This window comes from Pangasianodon hypophthalmus, chromosome 24, assembly GCF_027358585.1.
Source record: "Pangasianodon hypophthalmus isolate fPanHyp1 chromosome 24, fPanHyp1.pri, whole genome shotgun sequence".
Lineage (NCBI taxonomy): Eukaryota > Metazoa > Chordata > Actinopteri > Siluriformes > Pangasiidae > Pangasianodon > Pangasianodon hypophthalmus.
The window spans coordinates 778,863-793,808 of NC_069733.1; the positions used below are offsets into that span (position 1 = coordinate 778,863).

Sequence of the window (14,946 nt, forward strand, 5' to 3'; positions counted from 1 at the left end):
AAAATGAACCTCACTAACTGAAGAGGAAATGAGAAGCTGAGTGCTGTGGGTATAAGTTACTGAATAAGGACCTGAATGAGACGAGGCTTTGGTCCCTGTGTGAAGTTTTAACAGAACTGAAATCATTACAAGGAGTTACCGTGGTGTGTGGACAGCAGTGTGAGAGTACATTTCTCCCAGGATGGGAGTGAGGTTTTGTTTTCATTTCCCTCTGTCCATTAGTGTGATGCTGAAGCAGAATAAAGTAATACTCTTCCTTATACTTCCATCCAAACAGGCAGAGTGTCAGGAAAGCACTTTGGATGGAGTGGAGAGGAACAGCTGGAAAAGTTGCTCTCTGAAACTGAAGAATCCAAACTACCTGCCCTCCTTCATTGTGATTGGCTGCTGGAGATGTGTGGATGACTGAATGATCAGTTTAACTAGGAGGAAGCATCTGTAACCAGGACTTAGGACAATTCCCCATTCCTTGCCAGCAGAGACCATGATCACCGGAATACTGGAATACCTCTAACAATCACTTCCTGGTTACGTCCTGGTTTTATAGTATTTAAGAAGTACATGTGTATCCACTCATGGCGAAGTCTTGCCATTCCCTGCGTCTGAGGCCAGTTTTGGCTGAATGCTTTATCGTGTTTGAACACGTGTCGTGTTTTTTGGATTACACTTTGGGCTTGTTGAACCCAACAGAGTGTTTGTGACCTTTCCCTGTCTTAGTGATTTGGATTGTGAATCCTCGCTTTGGAGTTTCCATAGTTACAGCATCGTTCCTTTTAAATGAACCAGCTACTAAACAGTGAAACTATTTATTAACCAAGTAGCTGAGACAATATTCTGGATAACAGTCCTCAGATGAAGCTGCAGCAGAATCAATGGAAGCGCTGCCTTTTTATTTCTTCACGTGAGCATTCACGTATCGCACCTTGTTGTTTATAGTCCCGCCTCCTTGATTGATGGACAGCTAAGAGTTTTAAAAGATCGACAGCTCAGATCAGTTGTTGTTCTGCAACAGTGGGATGATTATAATTATTATTTACACAATACAATGAGTTTAACTACAGAATTCACAGCTATATGATTCATTTACTATTAACTTATGATTAAGTGTTTTATTAAATAAACCACACAGCGTCTTGTGTACTGTATTTTTTTTAAAGAGGATTAAATAAATTGTATAAACAGTGCTGGCTGATGTTAATACAGCCACATCACAGAGAAACCTAATCAGCCCTACTTCATTCTTCTTTTAATTTATATTTTATTATTTTTACAAATTAAATCAAACACAGTGAATGGCATTAAAAGCTCGGTTTGATGCTCTTCCAGCCTTAAAACGAGGCACCGAGACAGCGGGAAGTATCCGATCTTACAATCTGACTGACTTTAAAAGCGTGTGTGTGTGTCTGTGTGTCTGTGTGTGTGTGTGTTTTGAAGCCGCTCTCCTGTGGTGATGTCTCTTTTAGGAGAACATATCGGTAAAACGCTGGATCAGGGGGAGGGAGGGTTCTGTAGCTTTGTTTTTCCGTGCTTTGTTTTAATATTAATCCGTTAAAGATTGGGAAATGTGGGAGTGGTGGAAGAAAGCAGCGGGATGGAGAGAGGGAGGAGGATGAGAGCATTTCCATGGCGACCTTCAGCCAATGTCATCCTCCATGCCACTTTGATCCCTCAGAGTTAGTACTCTGCTGGAATCAGAGTCTCACACACACACACACACATTTCACTATCTAAATATCCTACTGCTTTCTGGCTCATCTTCTTTCCTCACAACACAGACACGTTCTCAAAGCCTAAAAACAAATAAACATCGCTCAATTCCCCGAGTGCTCAGCACAACACCACTAAACTCTAAAACGCATGAGGACTGAAAGTTTCCAGTAAAATGTCAGATACAGAGCCAGAATCTCATCTCTCATCTCAAAATAGTACAACTACAACTCATTATCAGTACACACACTTATACACTAATGACATGCTCCTTACTGCAGAATCAGTGTTCATGCTAATGTTTAAGTGTTTATGCGCTGAGGATGTTCTCAGCTTTCATTTTAAAGCCAGACTGAAAGATGTTTAAAGTTATTTAACTTGCTTCAGTCTGTCAGCTGTTCTCTCAGACGCTGAAACTTACAGGATGTTGGGAAGTTTCTCTGATGCTGATTTTAAAGAGCTAAAGTTCTCATAACCGCTGATATCAGCTGGTAGAAAACATCAGTAGCTTTGCTGATATGATCATTAAATCGGTAAATGTTGGTATCTTTTATCCTAATGTTTTAACCTTTTCCCTCTACCCGTCTAATTCACAGCTTTGTTTCAGTTTTTTCTGCGTTAATGGAGTGATTACCAAGTTAAACTCCTTGTAAGTGAAATATCACTTCAGCAATAAGTTTCATTCGGATTCTATTCCTACAATCCACTAGAAACAGAACATAATAAAGCACTGAATAACTTCTGCTTTATCTTTAAGAGATATCTTTTGCTTTATTGCCATGATTTCCACAATCATCGATTAAGTGCCTAGAGTTGCACAGGGTATGGAAAGTTCAATGTATTTTCAAAGCAACATGGGAATTTTTTATGACGATACTTTCCCACACTAACCTCTGCGTGGTAATTGCGCAGTAACAGATCAAATAGCGCCTGGACGAGATGTATGTAGTGGCTCCAGCAGCAGTTAAAGGATAAAGAAAACCATGTTGTGTCCACGTGCACATCAGCCTGAAAGTGATGCACGACACACACACACACGCTGATCAGGTCAAGCACAAGCCAGTTTCACTGAGAGTTTAACTGTGATATGATTAACTGCTTTTTACTGTGTGGTGACTCATGAAGCTCGGTCACTTCCTCACTTCACTAATAAATCATCTAATTTTTCATTTATTCATCTTCATCGAGCGCTTTATTCTGGTCCCGGGAGCGCTGGGTCTGAGGCGGGAATACACCCTGGATGTGAAGCTGCTCCATCACAGGACAACATTCACACACTCATTCACACACTCATTCACACACTCATTCACACACTCATTCACACACGCATTCACACACGCATTCACACACGCATTCACACACTCATTCACTCACGCATTCACACACGCATTCACACACTCATTCACACACTCATTCACTCACGCATTCACACACTCATTCACTCACGCATTCACACACGCATTCACACACTCAGTTACACACCCATTCACACACTCAGTCACACACTCATTCACTCACGCATTCACACATGCATTCACACACTCAGTTACACACCCATTCACACACTCAGTCACACACTCGGGGCAATTTAGCATAGTGAGTCCACTTATTGGCATGTATTTGGGAGGTAGGAGGAAACTGGGGAACCCAGGGGAAACCCACATGGGCACAGAGAGAACATGTGAAACTCCACAGAGCTCAGGATGGAGCAGTGAGGCCACAACGCTACCTGCTGCACCACCACACTGTCCCTTTTCTAAATTTCACACAGCCTAATATTGATGTTCAAAACAGAGATTCTGATACCAATACCAAGTGGAGCATTAATGCTGTTTAACCATAGTATGAATACTCCACTTGGTATTGGTATCAAAGTCAGAACTGTGGTATTGTGACGGTCCTAATCTTAACCTCTGCTGATTTGATCAGTCAGCCCTGGTGACTGAAACATTCAGGATCAGAGTCTCAACATAAACTTCTGATATAAATGAACATACATTTTCCCCTGCTGCAAATCTCAGGGCGTGACCTGGGACCCAAACTCGGAATTGAGCACGACTCTCATCTTTAAAACCCAGAACACAGCCCCGGCTCAGCGGGGTTATCGAGGGTCAAACTGTGAACATGCTTTTAAAGCAGCGCAGTGAAGACCGCACACGCAGGACATCAATATTCATAAGGAGACTCGTTTTAATGCAGCGCTGATAGTCACTGGCTGATATGTCGACTGATTCTGCCTTTCTCTTCCTTTAATCCTAACATGTACGGCTGTTTCATCAACCATTCATTAACGGAAAAATCCACCCTGAAAGAATCGCATATTCATCTTCTTAATTATCCAATCTTTAACAGCATCCAAGATTTATGTTATGATTAAATTCTGCGGTTTTCACTTTAAACTTGTTTCATGGACATATTGGTCTATTTTAACTTCAGTTAGCGGTTTCCTATATTACCCACAATGCCTTGCTGATAGTGGTGTAGTTTGATTTAGCCCTAGATTCATCTCTACCTAACACAGTGATGCAGCGGCGCTTTAGTCCTTTAGTCTGTCCAGCTCTCTCACCTCCTCATCTCTCACCTGCTGATGTCGCCGTCGCTCTCGCCATCTCGCACATCGCTAACTAGCCGCGTGCAGCTGCAGTGCATTCTGGGACTTCTCATTAATATTATGCTGGAAAATGAAAAGTGAGGGAGAAAAGATGTTTTGTTTGTACGTCACTGTCATCACGTTTGAGATTAAACTCTACTGTAAATGCACTAACAATAACGACGTCAGAGCGACACACAACCGAATAACAAAAATACAGCAACAACCAACAGGTTAGCACCAGAATCAACTCAACACGCCACAAATATTTCAGTACAAACAGATTTAATGTGTTTCTGGGTGGAGCTGAATAGAAAATCACAACATGTTATGACAAGAAGAAAATGACGAAATAAAATTTTTAACCTAACACAAATTGTGGTACAAATTCTACGAAAAGTCTGAGACACATTAGGGAAGTGGGTGTGTGTCAACAGACGAGGTAGAGAGAGAGTGTGTGTGTGTGTGTGTGTGCCTGAATTCGAGTTCCCATTTAGAACTCATCAGCGGAACGGAGGTAAATAGACACTAATGGTTGCCACAACAACCGGTGAGACTAATCACACCACATTTGCATGAAGTGGTGGAAGAGATGAGTGGAGCAGACGACTCGTGTCATCACCTCGTCTGTTCTGTCTCTCTCTCTCTCTCTCTCTGTCTCTCTCTCTCTCTCTCCTTTACAGAGACGGCTGCTCAGAGAGCCTGGGTGTATCGATTTCAGAACTCTAGGACATGCTGGCACATTTGTCACACGGCAGAATGTGTGTAAGGACCTGGTGTAGTAAAAAGCCACGCTGAAGTGGATTTACTGCAGAGCTGAGTTGATGCATTTCTCCTCTCTGGACGCTGGACTGGAGCGAGTTCACTGCTGCTGCGGAGACGCAATAAATAAACGGGTTTCAGTCACCAGGGCGAAAATCATTACACCTTAAAAAGGGGCAGGAACACAAAGCTGCTATACCATCGTCACTTCACATCAAGGTTGTGTTTCCATAGTAATTATGCTCTGTTGCCATGGCAGGTTTGTCTTATTAGGGAAGAAAATAACTTTTTGGAAATGTTCTGTGACATTTCTTGAATAACCCCAACCGGTCTAAAACTCTAAACCACTCCTGATGATGAACAGAACTGAAGAGCTCACACACAGGCAGCACAATACATTCCCATATTAATTACGCACAAATTCACTTACACACTAACACACACACTAACACACATACACACTCTTTAAAAAGAGGTCAGAAGTGCAGAAACATGAGTGTGTGTGAGACGGATGTTCAGAGGATAGTGATCAGCTGGAGAAGCGTTTCCTCCCTCGCACTTTTCCTGTCACGGCTTTTGTCTTCATCGAGAAATCAACCTACAATTCCATGCAGCTGTGGAGAGCGCCATCCCTCACACACACACACACACACACACACACACACACGCAAAACATACGTGTGTATGTACAGTGGAGAGCTAAAACTGTACATCCCTCCATCCTCCATGATTTCTGGGTAAAAACAATAAACCACTGAATCACACAGCTTAAATACATATATATATAAATATTACAGCAACAAACAGAGCTCTCTTTATTATGCTCAAAAGTTTGCATCCCCTCTGAGCTGCTCGAGTTGATTTATTTAAATGTACCTCATTAAGGCGTCTAATGACGTAAACTAGCCATGTGTTCACTTTGTTAAGTCTTATTTAAAGCATGAAAAGTTTAAAGGAAGCTCACACAGGGTTGTGTGATATGATAAAAAAATATCACATCGTGATTTTTTCTACGATTCACGATACGCCTCATGATACTGGTGTTCGCTATCAAACTGCCAGCAAAACAAAAATGATTTATCTACAAAAATAATCTACAAAACAACCCTTTAATGTATAAACTATTTATAACATATCCAGATTCTTTAGATGGTTTTTTTTTTATTATAGTTGCATGTCATAAGAATTAATGTTTTTTCTAAATATCATTATTACAAAAGAGACTGATTCTCCATAGGATAGGATCAAACTTTATACTTGAAATTAAAAAAAAAATCTATCAGTGTGTTTATGAATAAATTTTGTTAACTTTATTGATGGTAAAAATGACTGAAAATACTTTTTGGAGAAAATATAGCAAAATTCTTTGCCATGCTGCTGAATTCAGAGGAAAAAGAAATCTATCTTCAATCAATAAAAAAGTTTTTAAAAAGGAATGTACTGGATAAATATTGGATAAATATATTTACTGAATTTGGGATTTTGTGTAGAAAGTGTGCACAGAATGGCAAAGAGTGTAGAGTGAGAAACAGAAATCAGGTTAGTTATGTGTTAAATTACAGAAAAGTCATTTATATTGTAATATGTAATTTATATTGTATATTTTCCTAAAAACCGCTTTAAATGGACTTTCCTTCAGAGTGGACGCTGCACGAAAGAGCTGAGGCATTTAAAAAGTGTTATAAAAGATAATATGATACTTGTGATATCGCAGACAAGTTTACTATGACAAAATTTATCATGATATTGATATTATATCGTCGTATCGCCCTCAAACAGTCGAGCTAAGAGTCGGTAGAAATCAGAAAAGGTCTCGCACAATAAAACCAGAAATACTGAGTTCTGACAGAGCTGGAAAGTGAAACCCATCATTCAGAAATGTAAAAGTGTGGAGTCTGCATTTGTACCACATTCATAAATCTTTTAATTTTCCACTATTATTATCTTAATTCACATCTCTGATCATTTTTGTTCCTGGTAATAAAGAAGAAACATCTGTGAAACTCAACACACTTAACTCTACATAGATACACACGCTTCTGCAATGTGTACACGACTCACACAAATACATACTGTATGTACACACACGTAGTTAACACGTAAACACACACGTACTTAACACGTAAATGCACATGTAGTGAACATGTAAACACACGTAGTTAAAATGTGAACACACACATAGTGAACACGTAGTGAACACAAACACACACAGTTAAAACATAAACACATGTAGTTAACACACAAACACACACATAGTGAGCACGTAAACACACTCGTAGTGAACACGTTAACACACGTAATCAACATGTAAACACGCACATAGTGAATACATAAACACACGTAATGAATACATTAACACACACACACACACACACTGTACGCGTAAACACACATGTAGTGAACACGTAAACACATGAACACTTAATCCCGCTTGTTGAAAGCCAAAAGCAGTCCATCATCTAAAATGCACTCTGCATAGAGAGACTTCAGGAGAAACTTTTAAGAAAAGGGTTGTGTGGGAGTGTGAGATGTCAACAGCACTTCTGTTTATCTTTTTTAGACTCTTGCATTATTAATAAATCGACTCAGAAATAAAAGACAAAACTGCCGATATCAGACAGCTCATTTTTCAAAGGGTTAATACAAACAAAAATGAAAACAATTAATCAGTGCTAGCAGGGCAGAAATTGGAAAAAAAAATTGTACCATTTAGCCTGTCTGTGTTAACTGTGAGCTTCCAATTAGCATAACCATGCTAATGGATGAGGTCCATGAACCATGTTAGCATCATTATCATTTAAATCAGTTTTTTTTTAAAGCTGTATTTTTTTTTCTTGTCTCCTTGTCTAAGGATATTTGCCTAAATCAGAAAAAAGAACATTCTGTATATGGGCAGTGTGTTTGTATCATATTAGACCTCTGTGTTTGCATGTCTCCCAAAAGCACAATTCACATCAAAAAAACAAGCGAGAGTGAGATAGTGAAAGAGTCTGATATTATTTTATAATTCAGGACCCGTATCTGCTTAGTGGACATCCATAACACAAAGATGTTTGATACTGAAAGAACACAGGTTAGATATTTTACTAACATTAAAGTAAGAATGGCAGTAACAGGATCTTACAGAGTAGCAGGGAACAGTAATGTAATCTCACAAAATCAAGAAAAGATCCAAAAAAACAGCTAGATAAAAATATACCTCGAGTTCTGCCTCAAGTGAATCGCAATCAACCACACAACAAGGCCAGGTCAAGAGTCAGAGGAAAGCGTGAGAGATGTACAGAGGAGAGGGATGACAGATACAGAGATTCGAACAAAACAAAGCTAGGAAAACAGAGTACAGACCGCACTGCAGAGAGCACAGTCTCTCTCCTACCTGGTGCAGGTGAACTCGGACTTTGTTGATGGCCTTTAGCCAGCGGAGGCGGGACGGGGCGATCGGAGGAGAATCGATTTTGAAAGAACTAAATGGAAAAAAAAGTCAGACTTGAGGATGAGTTGTGTGGGAGGCAAACAGAAAACAAAAGCAAAACACAATGCCAGGAGCACAGACTGCAAATCTAAAATTAATACAAAATTCATCTTTAATGGTATGATGCTTATCACAAAATATCAATATGACCATATGGTTAGAAATGCAATATTTTCAGACTATAGATTTAAGGCAAAATCATTCAAAATAAATCAGCCTTGATCTGTGTTAAGTACGAAACTTTTCATATGTCATATGGCAGCTCAGGCAAGAAAGAAGTCTGGCTACATTATGACTGGCAGGAGCCACAGCAAATCAGGAGAGAGACAAAGTTTAAATAAAGCAAACAGGAGAGAGTGAGTGGATGTGACATTTATTTGTTCATTAATTTGGTGGGAAGTTAGCATTGTTATTGTATAATGATTGGAATTTGTATCATTAACCAGTTGTAAAGTTGCAGAGCTAGAGAGCTCATGATATTGGATATTGATGTTTGGTCAGCTTCTCCATATTTTTATATTTTAAGCTCTGATACATAATGGGCAAGAGTAGGTGACTCGAGTCCTCTGCTTGATCTGCGTCTTTTTATCCTCTGGTCAGAGTTTTAGTTAGCACATTAAAACTATCTGAATGGTGCCAAGCCTTTTTGACAGGCTAGAAAACATAATACACTGAGAACACAGATCAGGTAGAGAAAAAAAATCATCAGAAAGGTGTTATACTTTTCTTCTCTACACTATATTTTAGCTAGCTAGAGTAACGGCACAGTGGATATAACAAAATATCAATATGGTTTCAAAACTGGATTTAAGACAAATTCTTTCAAAACAATACAGCTTTGATTTGTGTTAAGTAGGCTGAAATATTCATTTTGAACTTCTGTCTGCGGTTGGAAGTCATAAAAATCCCTTCCAAACGTCCTTTTAAATATAACAAAAGCAGCAATTAGCAAGGGCTAATCAGACATTATTACTCTACATCTTTATGTCTCACCTCTCTGACTGGGCAGGAAGGACATTCTCTTCTTTTTTCTCCTGTGAGCTCGTTCGAGTCTCTCTTTCACCTTTCTCTACATCCTCCGAGGACAGCCGAGGTCGGGTGGTGACAGGAGGTCGGGTCTGGTTCTCTGGGTCACTTCTCTCCTCTGGTTCAGAGCTGAACTGGGAACTGGCCTGGCTCAGGTTACCAGACGAGCCGAACCGAGAGCTGTCCTCTGGGCTGAACACACACAGACATGGAAGGTCATATAATCTAATAAGCACTGTGCGTATAAATGAAATGTGGTGTGTTCATCACCCACAGAGACCTGCATCTGACTGAACTATGCATTAGTTCAAGCCCTCAGTGCACCTGATTAATTGACTGGAGTGTCAAGCAGATTACTGTAATATTGTCAGTTACTTTACCTCTTTCTAAACGAAAAAAAAAAATCAGGTGGTTTGTTGCTTTTCCGAGGCTTGCAGGGCTCAGTGGGATTATTCTGGATGAGTTTGGGATAAACAAAAATACTAGCCAAGGTGAGGTCAATATAGGGGCTTAAATAACAGGATCAATACAAATTAAAGCAAGCTAGAAAGGACAAAAAGGACAAAAGGCAACCAGAAAGCAACCATGCTACTGTTTGTGCTACATATTAATACCTCATCTCAGCATTTTTTTTTTTTACCTTAAATACATCAACAGGACTTTGAGACTCTGACATATCTACACTTTATGCTTTAGTGAGACCTGTACTGTCATCTGCTCTGTTTAACCATGAAGATTTACTATCCTGGGGGTTTTGCTGAAATTACCCTTGCTATTACCTTTTCTCCACGCCTACAGCATAGCCTATAACTCTGTAACTTTCCCTGCATAAATCTCCTAGCCTTCAACTGATGTAAACAAACTGGCTGGAGGTAATGGAATAATTCAGGCAGGCTGAAAGGAAGGAAACGATCCAACCATATATTCAAAGCTAATATATAAAAACGGAGGCATGATTCATGCATTGCACCTCCATCAACGCTACTCAGTCTGGGCCTCAGGCACCAGAATTTTGTGCATACTTTACTTGTAGGTTTGGACAGTTTTCAGATAGAATTTTGGCTAAAAATAAATACTATTAATGCATTGTCTGAGGATATATTACTGTGCAAAATAAGCTAAGATGACCTATACGTTCAGAGATCATTTTAATGCCATAAATATGGTCTGCTTTCCTTTTTTTCTGTTTGCTAGATTGTTTTAGAATCACAAATAATGCAATTCATTCCACATCAACTTCAGAAATAGGAGAAATACCCAATGGGAGAGACTAACAGAGTCAACATACATCAAACTACAGGACTGGGAGGGCAAGGTGGTGGAGATGGAGGGTAGGTCTCACATCACGGTATGGTAAACAGTCTCAGCACAGCTATATATCATGTTCCTACTAGCCTTCTGCTATGCTCTTTCTTCAGTGGACTCTCTGGTAGCTGTCCCATGGCATGATCTGTAGCATCCCTGTCCTTTTCTTTCAAAGATGGATCACCTTCAGCTTCATCTTCTTCTCCAGGTTTAGACATATCCTGCTTTACTGCTAACAGGATTTCTGGACTTGAGTCAAAACTTTGCTGTTTGTCTGAATAGCTGTCATTTGGTCCCTCAGTATCGCTGGAATCTGCACTCTCTGTGACGTCTGATTCTAGTGATAATGTTTCAATCTCTATTTCTTCGTTGTCGTTTTTGTTTTCTACCTGTGTGGTTACAACTGTAGAAGGTGTCTGAGAAAGTGCTGTGCTCTGCCATGGAAAGCCTAATTTCTTCCCAAACATGGATGGAGCAGACATGGGTTCTTCATTTGGAAGGGCTGACTTCTCTTCTTGGAAGAAGCCCGCAGAAAATCCTTTGAGGCTAGCAAACAGACTTCCTGAGTCAGGTGGCTGGTGAGGCAGCTTTGTATCAGTGGCAGAACCAAACAGAGAACTAAAAGGCTTCGCCGTCTCAGCAGCACCTGACAGTAAACCTCCAAAAGAGGGTGCTGACAGACCAGACAATTCAAACTTGCTCTTAGCTGTAGGTGAAGATGGATGTTTCTCCTGAGTGACTACCCTGTCAATGAGGATTGGAGATGTTACTTCTACACTAGATTCCTCTTTCATGACACCTGCCTCAGATTCTTTACGTTTAATAGACATGTCTGTGATCTCTATGTTGGTACCTCTTGCCTCTTCAACAGGCTCAACATCAGACCTTTCACAGTCTTTCACAATTTCCTGCTCCGAAGCCACTGCCTCAGTTGCTCTAACTGTACTTAACTCATTGCCACTGGAATTTCTTGGCTTATTAAAGTTTTTTACTCCTTCCTGGTCCTCAGTCTTGAGCTTGCAGGTCTCCACTGCGGATTTGGTTTCCTCTGGTCTGGCAGCATCCTTAGTTTTTAATAAACCAAACAAATCACCTGTTAGGGACTCTGTGGAGAGGCCAGCAGGTAAGTTAGTGGGCAGGTTAAAAAATGAGGTCTTGTGTTGTTGCTGAGTGCATGTAGCTCCAGTTGGCTGTAATTTGAAGAATGAACGCTGAGGTGATGTGAAGAAACTGGAGGTTGCAGGCTTGCTGGAGGCACTTGGTCCAGAGAACATAGACATAAATCCGGAAAATGCAGCTGATTCAGGTGGCCTTTGAAAAGAAGTCATACTTGGTCTATGGTGGCCTTGCATTTCAAGTCTCTGCTGGTCAGGAGGCTCTACCATTCTTGGTTTAGGTTCGTCAAGAGAGACGATCATTTCTGGTAGAGATTGTGGCTGTGGCTGAATAATCACAGCAGACAGTGGTTCTGAAACTATTTGAGCTGGCATAACAGTTAATTGTTTTTCTGTTGCTTCTTGCTCCTTGACTTGAGCTGGTTCCTTCTCTACCACACCATCACATCTGTAATTTATAGGCTGCTCTGCTTGGTCAGCCTCTTTGTCTGTTTCGGACCTCCCTTTCTCTGATTCATCCTGGATTTGTGTTTCTTTTCTGTCCCATGATTCCTCCAGCTTCTCTGGAATTTCATCAGTTTCAGTTGGGAACTTATTATCGACAAGTTCTCTGTTCTGTGATTCCTCCAGTGTTCCAGATATTTCACCGGTTTTAGTATGGCTTATATAATCCACAGGTTTGTTGAATTTCTGAGGTATCTGTGCTTCTATGGTTTCATCTGATTCAACTGGCTTTTCTGATTCTAAAGATTTCTCAGACTTCTTGGCTTCTGATATTTGAACAGAGTAAGTGTTCCTACAAGTTTCTTTGCCTGTATCCAATTCCAGTTCTTTGGTAAGATTCTGCTCAGAGTCCAGTGGTTTCTCAGTGTCCAGAGAGTCTTGTTTATGAGGCTGTCCTTCTGTGGGATGTTCCACCGTTTTACTTTCTGTTTCTGACTTCTCAGTTATTTGGGCATGGGTAGCTTCAAATGCTGCTAAGGTTTTCTCAGTTTCTAAAGATTGTTGTTTTTCTTCTGTTGGATGTTCCACAGTTTTAATTTCAGTTTCTGACCCCTCAAATATTTGGGCATGGGTAACTTCAGATGTTGCTGTTGTTTTGTCTTCAGGAATCTCTGGATTTAGAATAGCATGAGCAGATTTGATTGTAGTTTCAGTAGTGACTTTCTCATAATTTTCATTAGCTGTAGATACAGAGTTATTTGGAAGATCCTGTTCACTCTCTTTGGGTTTGTCATGTGATGATTTAATATATTTAATTTCCACAGAGGTAGATTCCCTGGCTATATCTTCAAGTTTTGTAGTAGCTTTATCTTCAGATAAAGTTTCACCTGATTTTTTATCATCCATGAAGGACAAAAGGCCAAATCCACTCAGCTTTTGTTTGTCTGAACTGCCTCCAAGAGAGAATACAGAAGGAACTTTAAACAGACTTTCTGACTCAGGTAATGCTGTCCCACCAAACCTGGAAAACAGACCTTTTCCTGCTGGCTCTTTATTGGGATATTTAGGAACTGTTTGGGTTGGGAAAGACTGAGCACTGCTCCCACCAAACATGGAGAACAAACCAGAACCAGTATTATCTTTGGGTGTGGATGAACCAGGCAGGATACCCCTAAGAATTGGAGTTCCTGAAGCAGGTGGTCTTGGTTGAGCTCCACTAGAAATTGTTTCCTGGGTCAATGAACCACTGAACAAAGAAAACAGTCCTTTTCCTGGTGACTCCTTGGGTTGTTGTCCTCTGGATGGAAGCTCTACAGTAGAGGAACCTCTCAGGCCAGGTCCTAAGGGACTTCTTGATCCAGGGCCTGGACCTCCCCTATGATCATGTCCAGGTATTCCTGTTGGACCTGACATTACCTGTTCTCTTGCACCAAATCCAGGTGGGCCCCTTGGGGCCAGTCCTGATGGACCAAGTGGTTGCTGAACATTACTTGCACTAAACATAGAAATCAACTTTTTTCCAGGTACTTCTTTTGTTGCAGATGATGCTTGGGTTTGCTGAGGACTAGAACCACCAAACATTGAGAACAGACTTGTGCCTGTTGTTTCTTTGGATGTGGAGGCTCCTGGAAGGATACCATCAAGTACTGATGACCCACTGTGAGTCTGTAAAGGGGCATAAGAAGACCCTCCAAACAATGAGAAATTAACTTTGCCAGTTTGTTCCTCAGGAACAGCAGTGGGTTCTATTGATAACACATCTGTACTTAAAACGTGACCTTCTGGAGAGGATAATTTGTGTAATCTAGACTGCACACCTTCTTGCTCCATGGACATATCTGGTATTTCACCAAAATCACTGTGTCCTTTTTCAGTTTTAGGCTTTGGTGATTCTGACATGAAATGTTTCTCATTGTGAGAAAGAGGTTCTTTCATAGTAAGAGCAGAAACTTCAGCAACCTCCTTCATTGGTTTTGCTATCTCTGAAGTCTCAGGACTGAGTTTCTGGTCCTCGAATTCTGACTTCTCTTTAGCATCTTCTGGTGACTTAACTAGCTCAGGAGACGTTATGTCCATAATTAGGGGAGTGGGTTCAAATGAAAAAATGTCTTTAGTTTGATAAACCAACACGTTACCCGACTTAATTAACATGGATTCCTCTTTTCCTGTTGGCTGAAGAGCTTTTTCATATGAAGTAGTATCCTGGACCAATAAAGAGTGAGATACTTGTTCATCAGTGTTTGAAAATTTTGGGGTTAAAGAAGTAAAGGTGTTAGCTGAGACATTTATGTTACTCTCCGCTTCTTCTGCGGAGGCTACCGGAACAATTATTTTGCTTGAGTCTACCTGATTTTTGTCAATCTGTGAAGTGTGTTCCTCAGGGACAGACACTGCAGCTTCACTCGTTTCAAACAAAACGGAATGTTGCTTTGTGTTTTCACTAGCTTCTGTGACACCAGCATCATCTCCAGTTCCATGCAGGGACACTGTCTCTTCATCACTAGGACACCCCTCCTCTGGATGCT

General features: G+C 40.5%; 1 protein-coding gene across 1 annotated transcript in view; it reads right to left on the reverse strand.

The window, feature by feature from the left end:
- Window positions 1-2,877: 2,877 nt before the first annotated feature.
- The window catches only part of LOC113528517 (uncharacterized), a 56,189-nt gene continuing 44,120 nt past the window's right edge, over window positions 2,878-14,946 (reverse strand). Inside the window, exons 11-15 of the mRNA XM_053229239.1 lie at window positions 14,239-14,472; window positions 10,953-12,993; window positions 9,525-9,749; window positions 8,436-8,523; window positions 2,878-2,955 (exon numbers count right to left, since the gene is read on the reverse strand). Coding sequence (XP_053085214.1) covers window positions 2,878-2,955; window positions 8,436-8,523; window positions 9,525-9,749; window positions 10,953-12,993; window positions 14,239-14,472 — 2,666 coding nt within the window. The remainder of the gene's footprint in view (window positions 2,956-8,435; window positions 8,524-9,524; window positions 9,750-10,952; window positions 12,994-14,238; window positions 14,473-14,946) is intronic.